This window comes from Phyllobates terribilis, unplaced genomic scaffold (assembly GCF_046119375.1).
Source record: "Phyllobates terribilis strain yellow unplaced genomic scaffold, ASM4611937v1 Scaffold_12__6_contigs__length_324123572, whole genome shotgun sequence".
NCBI lineage: Eukaryota > Metazoa > Chordata > Amphibia > Anura > Dendrobatidae > Phyllobates > Phyllobates terribilis.
Window position 1 is genome coordinate 288,611,314 of NW_027362772.1, and position 20,526 is coordinate 288,631,839.

General features: G+C 41.3%; 1 protein-coding gene across 1 annotated transcript in view; it reads right to left on the reverse strand.

The window, feature by feature from the left end:
- Positions 1 to 20,526, reverse strand: part of SIK2 (salt inducible kinase 2) — a 108,967-nt gene that overhangs the window by 69,378 nt on the left and 19,063 nt on the right. Inside the window, exons 2-3 of the mRNA XM_073657136.1 lie at positions 2,773 to 2,889; positions 2,055 to 2,118 (exon numbers count right to left, since the gene is read on the reverse strand). Coding sequence (XP_073513237.1) covers positions 2,055 to 2,118; positions 2,773 to 2,889 — 181 coding nt within the window. The remainder of the gene's footprint in view (positions 1 to 2,054; positions 2,119 to 2,772; positions 2,890 to 20,526) is intronic.

Below are 20,526 nucleotides of genomic sequence, written 5' to 3' on the forward strand. Positions count from 1 at the left end.
GCAAATCCAGGAAAACATCATTAACTTTCACTGATTTAAAAAAAAAAAAAGTGAAAGTTATTTTTTTTATATTACATATATATATATATATATATATATATATATATATATATATATATATATATATATATATATATATATATATATATATATATATATATATATATATATATATATATATATATATATATATATATATATATATATATTTTATAAATTATATAAAATTTTATTTATTTTTTTTAAAACTGGAACAGATTTGGTCAGGTTTCGTTTGACCAGAACCTTTCTTGGAGAAATGTGTAATATGGGGACATCTAGAAGGGGCGAGGGATTTTTTCTGCATATACTTAATAAAAAAAAATGTACATCTAAACCAGATTAAAAAAAAATTTAATCCGTAATGACTAATACATAACGGTAATGTGAAGAAAAACCCTACTTCAAAGTGGAGAATCTGAGCGGCGTGGCGGCAGTCCTCCCATTATCATTGCCGGTCTCAGGGGTGTCCTTACATTAAAACGGCATAAACATTTAGAAATGGTGGGGAATCTCCAGTGGAAGAGACGCGCTGATCATTTAAGGTCAAGCACTGAAGAAAATCCCTATTCTCCAGCTCAGAAGAACAGGAAGCAAATGTTAAAACAATTAAAGCCGGAATGAATTAGTCAGGTAGGGGAGCGACGTCATGAGACTTCCTGGATCCCTGAAATGAAGCGTAATCATGGTAGAAAACAAACAGAAGGCCTTTCAGGGGACTCAGAGATGTGGAAAATTACTTTTTTTTTTTTTTTTTTTCCTTTTGGCGTGAAGTAATATGGTATTTCTTGGGAAATGACCAAGAAAAGAAATAAAAAAAAAAAGTTTCCATTTCAGTTTGTGCAATAAAAAAGGAATTTGAGCAAAAGATAAAACTGCGTCAACGCGAGAACCAATCAGAGGCTCCATAATCAGAGGCTCAGGAGAAAAGAGGAATGCCGAGAAGCAAAATCTCCGTGCCACGCATAGTCCAGACTGACCTAGACAATTTGCATTTCTCCACATTGGCAGAAGGTAAAGTTTAAAGGGAACATGCGAGGACTGGATTACTACTGAAAATAGTGGTACGGCTGCTTAGGTCTTAATACAACAATAAAAATGATACCTATGTTGTAGTAATCCGATTTGCCAGTGCCGAGAAATTTAGCTCTCAAAAACACATTCAAATTGGCCTGGGAGCGTGTCGATGGATCCCAAACAAACACGTCCCCCAGTGCCCGCGCAGGCTAATTTGCATTTAACTTCTAATCTTGATTTCTCGGCGCTAGAGCATCGGATTACTACAAGAAAGGTATCGTTTTTATTGTAGTATTAGGACCCATACAGCCGTACCAATAGGTTTTGGTTCTAAAACCGTCCCTTTAAATGCGTAAATCTTCACCTTTACGGTGTCCAGCGTGCTCAGTGTCATTGTGGCTGTGGTCATTTCTTAAAAAATAACAGGTGGTACCTCTGAGAAACCAGGAAAATTCCAGGGGACTCAAAAACTTGATGCCGTTTTATTATCTATGCGTTTTGAAATCATCAGGCTATAAACCACAGTAAGAACATAGCATAGTCATGGTTATTTCTTGACTCCAGGTATGATAACGAAAAAATAAAATAAAAAATGTTTAATGCCCATAACATGTTTTATTTGGGCCCCTTGGAGGGATATAAAATGTAGTTTCCTAGAGAGCTGGGCTGTAGTTTTGTGCGCGGTGGTTATATATAGGGCAGCATTAAGAGTCCCTGCATTCTCAGGGCGTCCGGTTACACTGATGGCCAATGACGGACCTGGGCTCGGCCGGCACATTCATGGGATTAAAATGTGTGAAAAGTGAAATATCGACGTAGTAACACAACCTGTGCACTGTCCACAGAAGATATCCGCAGCAAGGACGATGTACAACTTTACTAAACCCCAGAATATTTCAGTAAAGCTTTATGATCTCGTACTGTGTGAACGGTAACGGCAGATCTCCAACATAAGCACAAAGTAGGAGCACATGCAACACGACAATGAATTCACTTACCGAAGATCTCCCCATTTTTGGCATATTCTGTCACCAGATAAAGCATGTTTTTGGTTTCCATAACCTAAAAGCAAGCAAAAAAAAAAAAAAAATAATAAAATCACAGTACAGCCAGTTGAGCGTGCATATGTTCTGAAAAGGAGAGAAGAGCAAACATCAGCCAGACTTCTCTCAATTCCCAGGAGAACAAAGGATCAGGCATGCTGAAATTCAACAGCCCCATCCTCCTTCCTCCACCCCCAGACGCCTGACATTAGGGGAAAGCTAGATGCCCGCCCAAACTGCAAATAATGTATGGGAAACAGCTGCCATCTTGGTGGAAGGCGTTGTTAATCTGACGGAAGAGGGGACCGCAACAAAATGCCTCTCTCCGGACAACCCATCCACACAGTACATTCATTTTAATTTGTCATGCAATTCTTCATTTTTCCTATGGAGGCGCTGCAGGGATACTGAACACTTGCTGTGATCTCCCCCTGTAGATCATGTCTGCATTTTTTTACATACATTGTTCAGTTTCCACATTAATGTCTATAAGGGAAAAAAAATTGGACTTTGACGACCTCACATCCAGATTTTCTGCACAAAAAAAGGCAAAATTTATGCTACGTATGAACACCGCATATAGGAGCATTTTTTTTTCTTATATAAATATTCTGCATGTCCTGCGCCATTTGTCAAACTATTGTTTTCCCACCACCTCCATTTCTATTCTTACCTGGTAAAGCTTGATGATGTGGGGATGGTCCAGCATCTTCATTATTTGTACTTCCCTGTAGATCTTTTCCAGGTTTACAGCGTCCAGCTGAGATTTGTCGATAATCTTTATTGCCACCTGCGGAGCGGAGAGAGGAGCTGGTGTCAGCCAAGATTCATGCCTAACTTCATTCTAACACAATTATACGTCTGCAAATGGCACCCGAGAATGGATCTTCTTCATTTGCACAAGTCACTATTGACTGTGCAGGTAAGTGATTTGCTGCAAGGGTTAGTCTCCGGAAAAGAAACTTTGCCATTAAAAAGATAAAAATGTATTGTTCTCTATATTATCATGCATTTATACAGCAAGGGTAAAATCTAAAGAAGTGTTATGTAAAATATTTATCAGTAATTACTTTTTATTTTAAATGGACAATCCAGAGAAAGGTGAGGCTCCAACAAATTGATACCCCCGCCGATCAGCTCACTGTTTGCCAGGCTGAACTCCGTACATTTTGTAGTGCCTGTTCCTGGTACTGCAGTACCAGTACTCTTGTAGTAACAAGAACAGCCACTATGGCGCTGCTCCTGACAAACATTGAGCTGATCGGTAACTATCGGTATCCGCAAACTCCAAGGGCCTCCCGCAAACTCCAAGGGCCTCTATGACATCTCGGAGCCGCCATTGATCTGTAAATATTGGCTTTCAACATCAAAATCTCAAAAAAAAAAAAAAAATAGCAAATCTAAAGTAATTCACACATTTTGCAGTGGCTGTGCTGGGTGTTGCATATTTTGTTATTAGGGATGTTTATAGCCTTTGATAACGACGGCCAATCCTTTGAGATCAGTGGTGGTCGTTCCGGGAGAATGCAACTTCAGGAATTGCCATCAGATCACTGTTTGCCAGGCACACTGCCACACCTTTTGTTGTGGCGGCTCCTGGTATTGCAGTCCCACTTGATTAAGTATGGAGCTGTGCCTGGCAAACTAAGAGCTAATCACGAGGTGCTTGTAGATGGACTCCCACCAATCTAATATTGTTGACCGGTCCTAGTTATTGGATCATCGATCGGTGGCGTAACTGGGCCCACATGTTTTCAATTTCCAACAGGGCCGCCAACTATCCAACTACTTGTCTCATACAGGTCTAAGAGATGTCATGAGATGACAATCAGCCGATAAAATATCATTCGAGTACGAATCTTTGTTTGCGCTATACACAATACATTGTACAAATATCTATTCGATGAAGCCATATATTTCCGATGAATAGTGAACGGTTGGTAATCAGTGGGGTGGCAATAACTAAAGTTTTCTGAATGACCAGCGCATCCACATTATGCCATGTAAGATCGTCGTATGAAAATGTCAAACATTCCCAATCGATCTTTCGGACAACTACGATCATTTGTCGCCCAAAAGTCGATCACTTGCCACCTAAAGACCATAAAACGAACGATCGACTTGGTCGAAATCGCCTATTTAATACAACTTTGATCTAATGTGTATGGGGGGGGCCTTTAGGCTCCAGGATCCAGGTGGGACTGCAACTCCAACGCCCTTTATAGCTACCATACCCAAGTTGTGGAAATGTTTTTAATTTTTCCTCTCCCAATAGTGAATTTATTCCAAAAAAATGAACTGGAAAAATTTCTATGCTCAAAATCCCCCAAATTATTGATAATTTAATGGGCTATGAAATACTGCCATCCTACTGTACAGTCCTATGGCTTCCTAGGCTATAAGCAAAGGCACGCTCAGGTGGCAGTGCCCTTTTTTTTATGGATCCATTAAAAGGGCTCCGTTTTTAATGCACCCTCACAAAAACAGATCAGATGTGTACGGAATTTAATGAAATGGACACATGGATCAAGAAAAAAAGATGTGTGAACAGTTACATAAATCCTATGCGTCCACTTGAAGCTTAGAAAGTCTAATTTAGAGGCCATCAGCCCCTATAGGCAAGAATGAAGCACTCCTCGAGCTGTATAGGAGCCCGGGCGATGTGGAATGAGCCGGAGCCGCTCGGCACATGCACAATGAATAAAGCTGCTGACATTTCATGATTCAAGCTCTTTCTCAGAATTATATTCATCTCCTCCGGGATGCAGTGACAGCTGGCAGGGGAGCAGAGGGATTGCAACAGAGACAGCCTGATTATTCCCGCACCCCACAGGATTCCTTCAGGACAGACTTTAGATCCCTAGCGAATTTTTGCTTAACCCCTTACAGACATGATGCCACTCTGCATCTGAATATTTTTGACCAATGTCATGTAAAAGTCATATTACGCAATTTCTTCCAAATGTCACTAAATGCAAAGAGACAGAAGGGAAAAAAAAAAAAAACAGGCACAAGAAGCACCAGCGAAGCAGTGCGAAACCCACAACAAAACCAGCAAGAAATCTGTGGATTTTACCGAAGAAGCATCAATGATTTTTCTTGGGTTAGTTTACGTCTCGTATGGACAGACCCTCACAATTCACATGGCCTTCCATATAAGAGAAGGAGGCTTGGGTATATACAAATTGCATTGGTTTCTACACTAAAGAATGCTCCATCTGTAGGCAATCATTTGTGAGCGTACATGGGGCAGCGTTTTCTACGTGCAAAAGAATAACTGCTCAGCTAGATCTATTAATTCCACATTCAGTCCAAAAGGTGGCCAGACACATGGCCAAAAGGTGGCCAGACACGTTATCCATTTTTTTTTTGGAAGCGGCCGACTATCCAATGAATGGATGAATGGTGGGGAATGTTGGATTTCAATATGCCCGTTCCTTTTTTTGTGTGTATGAGAGGGATCTAGGAGAACGTCAACAAAGTCTATGGTTCACGTTGTAAACCAGTCGATCAGCTAATTATTCAACAAATGAGGAGCTCATAGAAAAAAAATGTTGTTTTTTTTTTTAAATTACAACAGTCTTAACTTTTCTTTTGAGATCAATGTAAATATAACGAGACACATGACTGAAGTCATCAGAGAGCAGTGATCCCTTTGATGTCGGGCGCTTATTTCTGATGCACGTGGATCAGTTCCTTTTTCCTTGGCGTTTGTTCTACTTTTTTTCTGGCCTTACTCATAACAGCTGTATGCTTTTGCTAGATCATGCCAAGTCAAGGTTCTTAAAATTTCCAATCAAAAGAAAAAAAAACAAAACACTACCATTTTTGTGTGTTAACTAGAATTGAATATGGAATTAATGACTTCAAACCAGTCCACCAAGTCCACAGTCTCTTTAGCCAAAGGCAGAACCCAAGAGCAGATAGGAGTCTACAATCCATCCCTTCAAACCTCACATTTTCTAAAAATAGCAAAATATATATAAATTTTTCCCAGAAGGTCAAATTGGAGGCAAAAAGCTTCCTGCCTGTCTATACAGTACATACTTTACGGCAGCTGCAATGGGAAGAACTGCCTACTGGACAGACTCTTCCTGCCCAATTTGCTTTAATTGACAAGACGTTCTCCTACAATGCAAAGAGGGGAAGACATGTTGGAGGAGCTAGTGGGATCTGAACAGTGGACCCTTCCCCTCCTCCCTTCCCCAGGGTTCTTCACCCTTCTCCTCCTCCCCATCCTCCCTTCCCCAGGGTTCCTAACCCTGCTCCTCCTCTCCATCCTCCCTTCCTCAGGGTTCCCCACCCTCCTCCTCCTCCTCCTCCCTTCCTCAGGGTTCCCCACCCTCCTCCTCCTCCCTTCCCCAGGGTTCCTCACCCTTCTCCTTTGATTGTCACATTGTTTTCCTGAAACGCTGTAGCACTTCGGGGGTAAAACAAAAAAAAAAAACCTAATGACAGACCCAGTCGGGAATTCATGCAGTGCTTGATTGGGCAGCATGACATTAATGACATGTACTAAAAAATAAAATAAATAAATTTGTACTGGGTTTGTGCTAAATAAGTACAAGTAGATTATATGATGATATATACTGTACATTGCTGGTCCTGTTTGACTACAAAAATGTCATTCGTATTATACAATTATCCAATAAAGAGCAAATCTAAATACAGTAAAGGCCATTTGTGGTCACGTGTTGAACTGAACCACATTAATAGAGTCAGATAATAAAAGAATAGAATTGGTTGGCTGCAAATTTTGTTATTCAAGAGTAATAAATGTAAAAATAGGCAGCTATAATTCAGTTAATTGGGCAAAAATAATTAAAAAAAAAAACATTGACTTTTGGGTATTTTTGTAGTACAACTGTTACAATACAAAAAAAAAACAAAACACAAAACAATGAAATTATTTGACTCATCGGGACTAATCTGGTGCCCTTGTTTCTGCTTATTTTGGCAGTTGGCTGCTGTTTTCTACCTTTCACTCCACGTCCTTGTTATAGAAGGTATCATCATCTCGATGACTGAAGATAGAATTATTTTGTTCCCGGCACTCACATTGTGTACGCAGCCATTTTATGTTCAATTCTTTATTATCCTGACAGCGACCATCCAGTGCCGCTATCCATCTACCCTGGCGTGCCCATCCATATCTGCTAGGTCTTATGTGACATCTCGCTTTCAGGAACGCTATTAAAGGCCTGTCTTTACCAATCATTCCCTACAGAATGTAATAAACCATCGAAGTTTGCCACAAAAATCAATACATCTTTCCGTGCTGTCCGCAACTCAAGGAATACTGTCAAGGTAAATTGCTCCATGTACCATAAAATAGATGACCCCCATGTACGGGATCATCATGAACCTCTAAGAGGAGGGTTTACACGACAAAGGGGGATTGCAACTGCTACATAAAAAAAAATAGAATAAAACTAACCAAAATCTAAAGAAACATCGGATCATATGAAGAATAAAAATGTAATATTACAATCCGGTCTTTGCACTTTGTAGGTCACATCAATATTAGGAGATGTCGAGAATTTGAGGACAGCAAATGTAGATATGTAGAAAAATATGAAGATATATTGACGACGTCCAACCCAAAAATACAAAAGGAGAAAGCAGTCATTGGAAGCCATCCAAGGATGTTCTTGCGTGGGACAAGATAGAAGTTTTTAGAATGCCCCACGCGAACTCTTCATTAATAAACCCATTTAATTGCCCCTTTGAAAGGGCTTGTCCGGTTGGACAAAGTTCTCTCCTGAAGAGAAGCGATAACTATTTGGTCGGATCTTCACCGATCTATGGGATCAAATCCTCAAAATGGGGCACTTTTACCCCCATTAGAATAAAATAGCCATGCGTATGCTCAACCACCATTCCATTCATTCCCTATAGGGCTGCTAGGAGTACAGCATTCTGGCAGTCAAGCATACGCACTGACACCAATCTGGGGATAAAAGGGTCTTGTTCTGGCGATCGGTGTAGTTCCCAACGCTCGGATTTCCACTGATCTGAAAGTTATCACTTCTCCATTGAATGGGTGGTAATTTGTCTCAACTGGATAACTCCATAAACATATAATACTGCAAATCTGTAGGATCAGAATACCTCTGATTGAAAGGAGTTGGCCAACTATCACAAATTACCACCTATCCATGCCGCTTTTGGTGGGGTCCCAGTGGTGGACCCCAAGAAGTGTCCTGAAGCCCCCTTGCTTGAACAGAGATGGTTGTGTATGGGTACCACCCCTGTATTAATTGTTTAAGGGGTTGATAAAAATTGCAAAATATGGCTCTTTATTTAATTGGAGGTCTCAGGAGTTCAGATCCTAGCAGATCAACAAATTATCAACACTTACCCTGTGCATAGCTGATACATTTTCATGGTCAGTCTACCCTATTAGAGGGTTTACCCCTTTTGAAAAATCCCTACAAAGTTATCAGCAAGCTCTTCATGAAGTATTTCCAGCTTGGAGACCAGTATTCAAAATCCCTGCAGCGCCCCCAACAGAGAAAACCAAGCACTGCCCGATGCTTATCACTAGGATTCGGACAAATTCTTATGTCCCCTTCTCAAGGGTGACCTAGGCAGCTGCCTACGCTGCCTGCTCCCTGCTCCCATAGCGGCTCTGGACGCAGCTGGTTGCTCTCCAGCACTACTTAAAGGCTATTTCCCAAAATGCAGAGAAGTAGAGTAATAAAGCTCAATAATATAGTTATTTTTGCGGATCTGGCATTAACTACCTATAAACGAGACTTTAATAATGAGAAAGTACGAACAATAAGACCAAATTAATTGATTTTCTTGGAGCTGGAATGTCTGCCAGTAATCAGCAGCATGTTGCCTAAATACATGTCCTACGTTGTTGAAGAAATGAATCCCGTTTTGCTCCAGAACATTAGGAGTCCTGGCACGGTGACTGCAGCGAAGACGCGTCCCAATGGTTTGATTCCTTAGTCTGGAGCTCAGCCGGCCGAGCAATCATTACATTCCAGCTCATTCACGCCCTCGGTGCCGCCGCTTCCAAAACTAAGTGAGCAGGCGGCCAAAAGCTGGAGAATAGGCCTTGTGGTTAAATAATGAGGGTTAATAAATAATAATACAACAAACAACGGGGCTTTGTTAAGACTTGCGTCGGCTCCTTCGTGTTGGTTTTGCTCACATGATGACATTGCTATTCTCCTAATGACCTTAGCAACTAAAGCTTTACATGCACTTGCCGCGTCGTGTTGGCAAACATAAGCAAAAAGTAGCACGCGGCGAGCCGATGATCATCTATACCGACCCTCATCGGAGAACGTATTCCAACATACCACACCGAAATGTAAAGGGAATCTTTTAAAAGGGTGTGGACACTTGTGTATGTGTATTTTTGGATAAAAAGTTTTTTTTGTTTTTTTTTGCGGGCCCATGAAACCAGCAGCCTTACGGCGTGGGGGGTTGATCAGGCCCCTTCGGCGTCCGGCCGTGGGTTCTGCGCCCAGGGGTTCCCTTAGGAGGGGAGGCGAACCCCTTGGGAGGGACAAAAGCTTGTCTCGAGGGATGACTTTCAATAGATCGCAGTGAGGGGAGCTGCTCTGCTACGTACGAAACCCCGAGACAGAAGCAGGTCGTCTATGAATGATTTACTGTAGCACCGGGTTCCCAGCGAAACTTGCGGTGCGCTCCGGGAGAGAAGCGGCGGGGCTTCCGGCCACTCTTCGGTCCACGGAGCGTGCGGCGTTACTCGCCGGGGGTTCGGGGGCCCCCAGCTATCAAAGTATTTTTGTAATAGGGTTTTATTTAACATTTAAGACTGTTTGGCTTCTACAGCCTCTATGTATCACTGTACATAGCAGACAGAGTTCATAGTAAAATACATCAGCGAGTCTGTTGTGGTCGAAACTCTTATCTCTCTTCTCCGGGGCTATCTTCTATTCTGATTTACAACCAGTTGAAAAGTTAGTTTGCGGTGATCCAAGACGTTTTATAGATTGATACATATATGTACTGTGACACATAGAAGCTGTAGAAGAAAAACAATGCAACATTTTAAATGATACCTTATTGCAAAAATTATTTTCATCTAAAAATATATGCATTTAAAGGGTATGTCCACTGGATAGGTGGTAACTTCTAGAACTTTGGGGGTCCGACTGCCGACACCCCACCCCCTATCATCAATCACCAGAATTGGGCACTTTTACGCTCAAGCCTGATTGTTTCTCCTTGATTTCTCCTTGGGGATACCGGATAAAAAACATTTCACAGGTGAAATTGTTGCACCTAGAGTGCGGAGTTGCACTTGTAAGACACTGGCCACGTTCACACGCTCAGTATTTGGTCAGTATTTTACATCAGTATTTATAAGCCAAAACCAGGAGTGGGTGATCAATGCAGAAGTGGTGATGAGTTTCTATTATACTTTTCCTCTGATTGTAAGCCGAAATCAGGAGTGGAACAAATACTGATAAAAAAACTGACCAAATACTGAACGTGTGAATGTGGCCTGACTCAGATTGTGAAAGAAAAAAAAAAAAAGCACAGATTGCACTTTTTGGAAACTTTTTGTACTATTATAAATAATATGATAAACAATACTAAATATAAAGGAATAAATAATTGGGCACTTTGGATTTGATCCGCTCCTTACATCGCCCTCGTAGGATGTGTGCATGCGCTTAGTATTTGCAGCAGACTTTTGTGCTATTAGCATGAAAAATGCCCGATAAAAACACGTGTTTTTCCCCATTTATTTGGGTGAAAAATTCTAAAAGAATCAACACGCTGCACATTTGAAAAAAACACATTGAAGGTACAAATCTGCAAGGAAAAAATAAGCAGAGTGCAGGAGATTCCAGAAATCGCATTCATTTTCGGTAAAACGATTTTTTTTTTTTTCGTGTGACAAATGCAACATGTGAACAAGCATTTAGATTTTTGCCTTTGAGCTTGGAATACGTCATGAAACTGCTAATAAATAATAGGTACAAACTGGAAATAGATAACAAAAGGCAACAAAAATGATGCAAACTGAAAATCGAGGAGGTGAACTCCAAGTCACAGAGTTGTGAAATGCTAACAAGTCAATGTTGGGAAAATGATGACTTCCTGTGACCTCAGAGGGGTAAAGCGGAGATCAGATAGAGGCCTAAACTGGGAATAAACATTTCGTCATCCTGGGCAGATCATTAACGGAGTGGACAGAGTATTCTGTTCTGTCCAAAAATGTTATATTATTTTTTTTTTAAAATTATATATATATATAGGGCACCTTCTCATTTCAAGATTTATCTGTATTTTCATGACTATGAAAATTGTACATTCACACTGAAGGCATCAAAACTATGAATTAACACATGTGGAATTATATACTTAACAAAAAAGTGTGAAACAACTGAAAATATGTCTTATATTCTAGGTTCTTCACAGTAGCCACCTTTTGCTTTGATGACTGCTTTGCACACTCTTGGCATTCTCTTGATGAGCTTCAAGAGGTAGTCACCGGAAATGGTTTTCACTTCACAGGTGTGCCCTGTCAGGTTAAATAAGTGGGATTTCTTGCCTTATAAATGGGGTTGGGACCATCAGTTGTGTTGTGCAGAAGTCTGGTGGATACACAGCTGATAGTCCTACAGAATAGGCTGTTAGAATTTGTATTATGGCAAGAAAAAAAGCAGCTAAGTAAAGAAAAACGAGTGGCCATCATTACTTTAAGAAATGAAGGTCAGTCAGTGCGAAAAATTGGGAAAACTTTGAAAGTGTCCCCAAGTGCAGTTGCAAAAACCATCAAGCGCTACAAAGAAACTGGCTCACATGAGGACCGGCCCCAGGAAAGGAAGACCAAGAGTCACCTCTGCTTCTGAGGATAAGTTTATCCGAGTCACCAGCCTCAGAAATCGCAGGTTAACAGCAGCTCAGATTAGAGACCAGGTCAATGCCACACAGAGTTCTAGCAGCAGACACATCTCTACAACAACTGTTAAGAGGAGACTTTGTGCAGCAGGCCTTCATGGTAAAATAGCTGCTAGGAAACCACTGCTAAGGACAGGCAACAAGCAGAAGAGACTTGTTTGGGCTAAAGAACACAAGGAATGGACATTAGACCAGTGGAAATCTGTGCTTTGGTCTGATCAGTCCAAATTTGAGATCTTTGGTTCCAACCACCGTGTCTTTGTGCGACGCAGAAAAGGTGAACGGATGGACTCTACATGCCTGGTTCCCACCATGAAGCATAGAGGAGGAGGTGTGATGGTGTGGGGGTGCTTTGCTGGTGACACTGTTGGGGATTTATTCAAAATTGAAGGCATACTGAACCAGCATGGCTACCACAGCATCTTGCAGCGGCATGCTATTCCATCCGGTTTGCGTTTAGTTGGACCATCATTTATTTTTCAACAGCACAATGACCCCAAACACACCTCCAGGCTGTGTAAGGGCTATTTGACCAAGAAGGAGAGTGATGGGGTGCTACACCAGATGACCTGGCCTCCACAGTCACCAGACCTGAACCCAATCGAGATGGTTTGGGGTGAGCTGGACCGCAGAGTGAAGGCAAAAGGGCCAACAAGTGCTAAGCATCTCTGGGAACTCCTTCAAGATTGTTGGAAGACCATATCCGGTGACTACCTCTTGAAGCTCATCAAGAGAATGCCAAGAGTGTGCAAAGCAGTCATCAAAGCAAAAGGTGGCTACTTTGAAGAACCTAGAATAAAGACATATTTTCAGTTGTTTCACACTTTTTTGTTAAGTATATAATTCCACATGTGTTAATTCATAGTTTTGATGCCTTCAGTGTGAATGTACAATTCTCATAGTCATGAAAATACAGAAAAATCTTTAAATGAGAAGGTGTGTCCAAACTTTTGGTCTGTACTGTACATACATACACTATATATATATATATATATATATATACACACACACATTCTAAAATAACCAAAGATATTATTAACCATTCCTAAGGCAAAGCATCTGTCGACAGCTGGATCATTGAGAGGAAACATTCAGCTGGTCATACACAAAAACATAGAATTCAATGTTTGTTTAGTGGAATTATAAAGTCATTCAAGATTTTTTTTTTTATCCTTGAAACAGCACCACTCTTGTCTGATAGGCTGTATGTGGTATTGCAGCTCATTTTAATACAAAGTTGCAATACAAGGCGCTGTCAGTGGACAACAATGGAAAAAAAGGACAGCCTTTCGAATATCCCCCTTTAAAAGTTCTCGTTACACGGGATCCACGGAGTCAGGACTTTGTTGCAATAAGCCAAAGATAACCCGTAATTGTATGTGTGATGCGTGCCAATCTGCTGGTCCGCTTTTATTATAGTATATATGGTATTTGCAAAGTTTGGAAATTAAACGTATAAAAGCTATTTTTAATCGATTTCGGTTTACTCAGCTGTCGTAAAACACAAGTTTAACAATCTGACAACCGCCTGTTTATACGCCCACCGCACTGCACAGGCAGAAAATATGGATATACCTACACTAGAACTATGAGAATATATTAGAGACTCTTCATTATCAGGGAACATTGGAAATACGGGCCCAGTCTGCCAGCAGCATGTTGTAGAGCAGGAGGAGCCGAGAAGATTGATATATAGGCTCATTTTGGCTTAAGAGTCCGGTGGGCGGTGCTAATCAGCAGGAGTCCTAAACCCATCAGGAGCAGAGTTTATCCCCAAATTATAAAGGATATAGTTTAGTGGTAAAAAAAACATCACCTCTGCTCCTGCTGGGTTTAGGAGTCATGTGGGCAGTCCTACTGATTAGCACCGCCCACCGGACTCTTAAGCCAGAATGAGCAGAGATTAATTTCATAAATAACACCAAGTCTTTTCCCACAAAACTATCAATCTGCTCAGCTCCTTCTCCTCTATAATATGCTGTTGAAACATGCTCAATATTACAGGTCCACTTATAAGAGCCAGTCCAACCAAATACAAAAAATAAAAACCAAAAACATGTGCATGCCAATTCCTGATTTCACATTCCTACTTTTTACTTCCGTTATTATCTACAGCCATGTTTATTTAGATTAGTGCGCAAGATACACAGGCATACAAATGAACACATGATGGCCCACATGCAAGCTCCTAGATAAATAGCAATTGTGGTTTTGAACAAAGTTGGTATAAATCAATAGTACAAGCAAATATAAGACTTTATAATAAATCTTATCGGAGAAATATGCTTCTTTCTCCACTCATGAGCCGCTTCTCCTCCTGGACTTGTGATTTGCTCTGAAAACCAGGTAAAATCTGCCAGTTCACTGAAGGATCAGAATACAATTGCCCAATAAAGTATATGGAGAGGAAGCAGAGTGAAAAGAGAAGCAGAGTGAAAAGAGAAGCAGAGTGAAAAGAGAAGCAGAGTGAAAAGAGAAGCAGAGTGAAAAGAGAAGCAGAGTGAAAAGAGAAGCAGAGTGAAAAGAGAAGCAGAGTGAAAAGAGAAGCAGAGTGAAAAGAGAAGCAGAGTGAAAAGAGAAGCAGAGTGACACATACAGAGATGTTGCTTTCTAGTAAGTGTTTTAGTGATAGATTCACAACTACCCTGTTCAGTAAGCCTGTATAATATCCTCCATGCTGCTGCTACTTTCTAGGAAGTAATTTATTCACTCTAATGCTGGATTCACAGCTACCCTGCTCAGTACTGCTGTATAATGTCCTCTATGCTGCTATTACTTTCTAGGAAGTCATTATTTCACTCCAATGCTGGATTCACAGCTACCCTGCTCAGTACTGCTGTATAATGTCCTTTATGCTGTTATTACTTCCTAGGAAGTCATTATTTCACTCCAATGCTAGATTCACAGCTACCCTGCTCAGTACTGCTGTATAATGTCCTCCAAGTTGCTACAAAACAGAAACCGCAGGAATCCCTCAGGTCTGTGTGCGCTGTGTATGGGAGACTTCTTGGCAGCTAGTCTAAAACCCACTAGCTGAGACAATTGAAAAGTAGAGTTTGTGCCTACAGTGGGAAAAACTGGTGAAAATGCACCAAAAGGAGACCCTACTAAGCTATAGAAATGTCGCCACTGACTTATTAATATCGAAAGAGACACTTTTTCTTACCTTCTAATAAAAAAAAGTTGAATTAATTGGGATGATTATGAGGATGATGTTAAATTTTTCAGCTAAACCAGAAATGGTTTTATTTTTTATAGAAGTGAAGGGGGGAGGAAATAAAGGAATAAAGGGGGGAGGAGAAATTGAATGAATATCCAGGGTTGTTCTTGGCTTAAAGGAGATTTATTTTTATTAATTGCAGAGTTAATAAAAAAGGCTTTTTTTTTTTTTTTTCCTTCAATAAATAGCGGATTAGTCATTCCACAGGCGAGTGGACTCATTCTGTATGAAATGCCACCGCAGCAGGGGGATCTGGATGGAGGTGTGATGAACAATTCAATGTCTGTTATTTATATACCAGGGGCTGGGCATTAATGATTCGCCACGCTTTTGTAATAGGAACCTATTTATTCCCTCCACCCGCTGCCTCTTGGACATAACTTGGAACATTGTGATTAGAGAAATTTGTCGTAATGGCAACATACTGATGTGTTAATGGCTGAAGATTCATTTCCAGCTATGGCAGAACTGTAAAAAAAAACAAAAAACAACTATATTAACATGTTTTCACGGAGCTGTGAGATCCCGAGGTATAAAAATTAAGGTGGTGAAATATTACAATAAAATTGTCCATAAAGTAAATATTTAATGAGTTATTAAAGCAAAAAAAAAACGGTCTGAAAAATAAATAGTTTGTGCTAAAGTTTCAGATAAAGTTCACAAGCAGACAGATGTTGGCGACAGCCCGGTACTTCATTTATCTCCAGGGTCAGCGCAGCAGCTCCTTATCTCCCGGTTGCACGCCGTGCAGAGCATCCTCTGTTTCCTTACTTCTCTTGTTACGACATGACGCGCGTTAGGATGCGTTCACACGTCTGATTAAAATCAGTCGTGTATTTCTGTAAAATGCCGCGGATCTGCACAAGTTCTAGCCCTGCTGTCATCCACTTTCCCTTTCGAAATCCGTCGTAAATAAAGTACCGCTAAACTTATCGGCACAAAAAAAAAAAAAATTCAGAAAAGATTGATGGGGCTACAAAAACAATGGAGGTTGTGACTGCTCCTAACCCATTGATGCCCCCCAAAAAATGAGATCCCAGAAGTGGGATTTACGATAAAAGGTTGAGTACTCATAATACGGAGGAGGAAAATTTGGGGAAGCAAAGTCACTCGCGCATCAACAGTCAAAGAAACGGAAAATATTGCTGAACGTGATGAGACGACAGATTTCAGGGATGGTAATATCACCCTCACCCATAGTAAGACCCCAACCAAGATTCTGCCATATTTGGACAATTTTTCCAGGACTTTTAATATAAATATTCCGAAGCACCAGACTCCTCTCAGTGTCAGACGCAGATCCTTGTTCAAGAACACTTAATCCACGTAAGAATATGATCTTTTTTTATTTAATGCCTTTGAAGCTCCGTCTAATTTACAGGGGATCAATCTATTCTCTCAGATAACTATTGGATACTACAGCCGGGAACAAACAAACAAGAGTTTTCTTCAACTATATGGGTTTACCCTTAATGGCCGTCCTTGGAGGCAAATGTTGTATAAAAAGTGCCCTTTGGTTGTGAACAGTTAATTGTTATGCACCCTCCAATACTCATTTGGGAGGAGCATGCATGTGTTATGAGTCAGGATAGGATAATGAGCCATCACCATAAACCTCTGGCTGCAGCTTACTTCATCTGTCCTGGTAGAGTCAGGAGGCCCCCCGAACAACATCTGTCCCGGGAGAGTCAGGAAGCCCCCATACAAGTATGATCCATGTGTCAAAAACAGGACCTATTGCACACTGCTGTTTGTGGAGAGGTGACCATGCACACCCAGCAACCCCTCCATTCCTGCCATGGTTGGACTCGGCCAATCTCCCATCGTTGCGACTGCATCTATAGAATATTCTGTCGATATGTTATAAATGTCTCATCTGGGACAACCCCTTTTTAGGCTTGCGCTCGATGGCATTACCAGGAACATGCGAAAAAATACTAGCAGAAGGATCATATTCTGCCCCAATAATGCCTGGTGACTACGACGAGTGGATATAATGTACTGAGCATAGGTGTAGTCATCCAATGACCCAAAACATTACGTCAATTTTCATCCCCACCCCGTTTACGGTCTTTGCTCCTTCTTGAGTTCTCATTTCTCTTTTTCATTTGGGTTTTGCCAAGTCACAAGTATGTGACCAAGTCATGAGACATGGGTGGGTGAGCCACTGAAATCTGACATGTCTTTAATCGTCCTCGTAGAAACACAACTTGTTGCCACGTATCTAATGACGCTTGGGTATTGGCACATGAGCTGTTGGGATCAAGCACAAATGCCCTTGACAAAAAACCCTCTCCTCCTCCTCGTGCATTTCAGAAAACGTGCCAACCTTCTTATGCATTCTGAGACAGCGGCTGAAACGTGACTGAAGGTCTCGCACCTGCCACCGAACAAAAACAGCACGCCACCGGGAGGAAAGCCTGAACCTGTAGCACCAAAATCGGAGATGGGAGAACACAATATTAGAGGACAGGTGACGAGACTATTATGAATAGTAACGAAGGACAAAGAAACCCACCAACATTCTGGATTTTCTAAAATCTAGGACCACTGAGATGGCACTGATGCCAACTGAGGTGCGGTGTAGCAGTATAGATCAGTCCAATTCCCAATGAAGTGGTGGTGTAGAAGTGGGAATCAAGCTGATGTGTAGCACTAGGAATCAAGCTGATGCCCAATGAAGCTCTGATGTGCTACAATGATGGTTGAGCTTATGCCCACAGAAGTGGTGATGCAAAATAGGGCTCAAGCTGATGCCCACTGAACTAGCAGTGCAGCAGTGGGAATTAAGCAGATTCCCACTGAAGTGACAAGTAGAAATCAAGCTGATGCCAAGATAACTGGTGGTACAACAGGTAGGACTGAGCTGATGCCCACTGAAACGACAGTGTAGCATTAGGGATCAAGTTGATGCCCACTGAAGTGCCTACGTCATAGCAGCGAGGATCATTCTTTATTCGGTAAGACTTTTGGCAAATATTTAAAAAAAAAAAAAAAAATGCTTGAAAAACCACATTAGTTCTTGCTGAATTTTTTTTCTGGCTACAATGGATTTTCAGAAATTGCTTTCTTACAAAAAATTCTTTACCATAAAAATTAACAAAAAAAAAAAAACAAAAAAAAAAACTCCTTAAGCTAAAAAAAGGTAAAACAGGAACAACGTGATGTCAATGGCTGAAACGCTGCCGATTTCTAACAAAGTAATCTGCACGAGGACAGGACAACTCCGGATGACGCCAACCCGTGCTGATCCATTATTAACCCAGTCTGGATTTCTGTCTGTTCACGGTCAAAAGGGGTAAGGATCCTTAACAGCTTACCCACTTCTTAACCTAATTATTATCCAAGTTGGATCACTCAGCATCAAGGTTAATTCCTTAGTCCTACAAACAAGCTTAGTGCACAAACCTATCACATCTCCATTGACCGGCAGAATTAGACACAACGAGAGACTGTATTCGTGGTGAACCTGGGAGTCTACGTGTCATCGGGAAGCTCCAACCAAGACTTACTAAGGAGGTTTTCCCAAAATTGCAAGTTATCCCCCATGGACAGTATACGAAATGGGCTAGCTTGCTAATAGACAGGGGTCTGAACTTGAGGAACCACAGTGATCCCAAGAACAAGGCTCTGAAGAGCCAGGTCTTCAACAGTGAGGAGGATACCTTCAAAGGATCTTTGTATCCAAAGACACCGGATCTGTAATATTTGTAGAGATAGACCAATTAAAACTATTAATTTCTATTTTGACCAGAACTGGAATTCACTAACCAGTTCAAAACGAGCCAACTAAAATTATTAGAAAGGTCCCTTGACTCGACAGATCAAAGTCCCTGAGCCAAGACCCCCAGCAATCAAAGCTTAACCTGTGGAGAAGCCTGGCAGTAAGTACTTAATTTTCCTGCAGCGCCACCACAGGGGAAATTAAGTATTGCAGCGTCCATTCCCATCAATATGATATTCATGTATTGCAGGACGGGACAAATCCACTCATCATTACCAGTCTCCTCCTTGGCCAAGAGAGCAGGATCCTAAAGAGGGAGACTCTTAATTGAGTATATAAAAATGGGTTTTCTAAACTGGACTTATACTGTATATTTTGAATCGCTTGCAATGACTGTCTAGAAAATACTTCTATTATCTTGGACACTTGTAGATCAATTGCATAACTTTTGATTTACCGCATGACTCCATGATGCAAGACGTAATTGTCACCTTACACCATGAGATCGGATTTCTGCTTGGTACAATGAATGCAGCCTACACTAGAGGCTCATCTGATGGGGAAATGTGGCATTTGGCATGGCCGGGGATACAAGTAGACGGTAAAGTTACAGAGTCAACTGTTTGACAACAGAAGAGCATTGAGCACCAGTCCAAAGAATTAGAAAGTTAAAGGGCATCCTGGGTCAACATGAATTATCTTCTATTCACTGGAAAGATGTTAATAGAGCAGCATGGACCCCACCGCTGGGACCCCCACCAATCACCACAACGGAGACATGTGCGCTCCATCCTCCATTGGCCGCATGATCGCAACCGGGATGAGATGAACGAAACAGCCGCTTGATTTTAAGTCTGAGCCTGAAAACATACCGATAGCTGAGATACTACTGTCTGCTGACTTGATTGCAAAAAAATAAATGGGGACAGATTTAAAAAGAAACAAAACTTTACGTATCCAAACTTCCGACAATTAGAGGATGAAATCTTTGCTGAATTCTGAAAAACACAAAATCAGCGCCTAAAACATGCAACACGTGAATGAATGCTAAGAAGAGCTTTAAGAGAGGGTTAGCAGCGGATGCGCGACGCCGTTCCGTTTAGGGCCAACAGGGCTGACAGACAGGCGAGTACAGGCTATGAAACTTATTTAAAAAGGGATTGCATCTCCAGTTTGTAAGATTGGGGGGGGGTAACACATCCCGCTCCGCAGGCGACATTTAGGAAGTGGCATCTCAGAAGAAAGACCTCCTCCGACGTGCACCGAGTGTTGTGTGACCACAGCCATAGTATAAAAGGCAATTCCCTTAATTAGCTGCTCTCCTTCACTGGCTGAAGATCACTCCTGATTTAGGTTAAGAACACATAAGAAACGCAATTTCCTTAATATCTCACATCACTTTCATCTGAGCAGGGGGCCACTAAGTAAAGACACAGTGACCTAGAACTTAGAGGGTTCAGCCTGCGATTACGGGAGCTTGTCCTCCTAAATCCAAGATGGTCCAGACACGGAGAAGCTTCTACGCGGCACTGACTAGCAGTTCTTGACCTAGACAAATCCTTTCCGCTCGTCTAATGCTCTTTGCC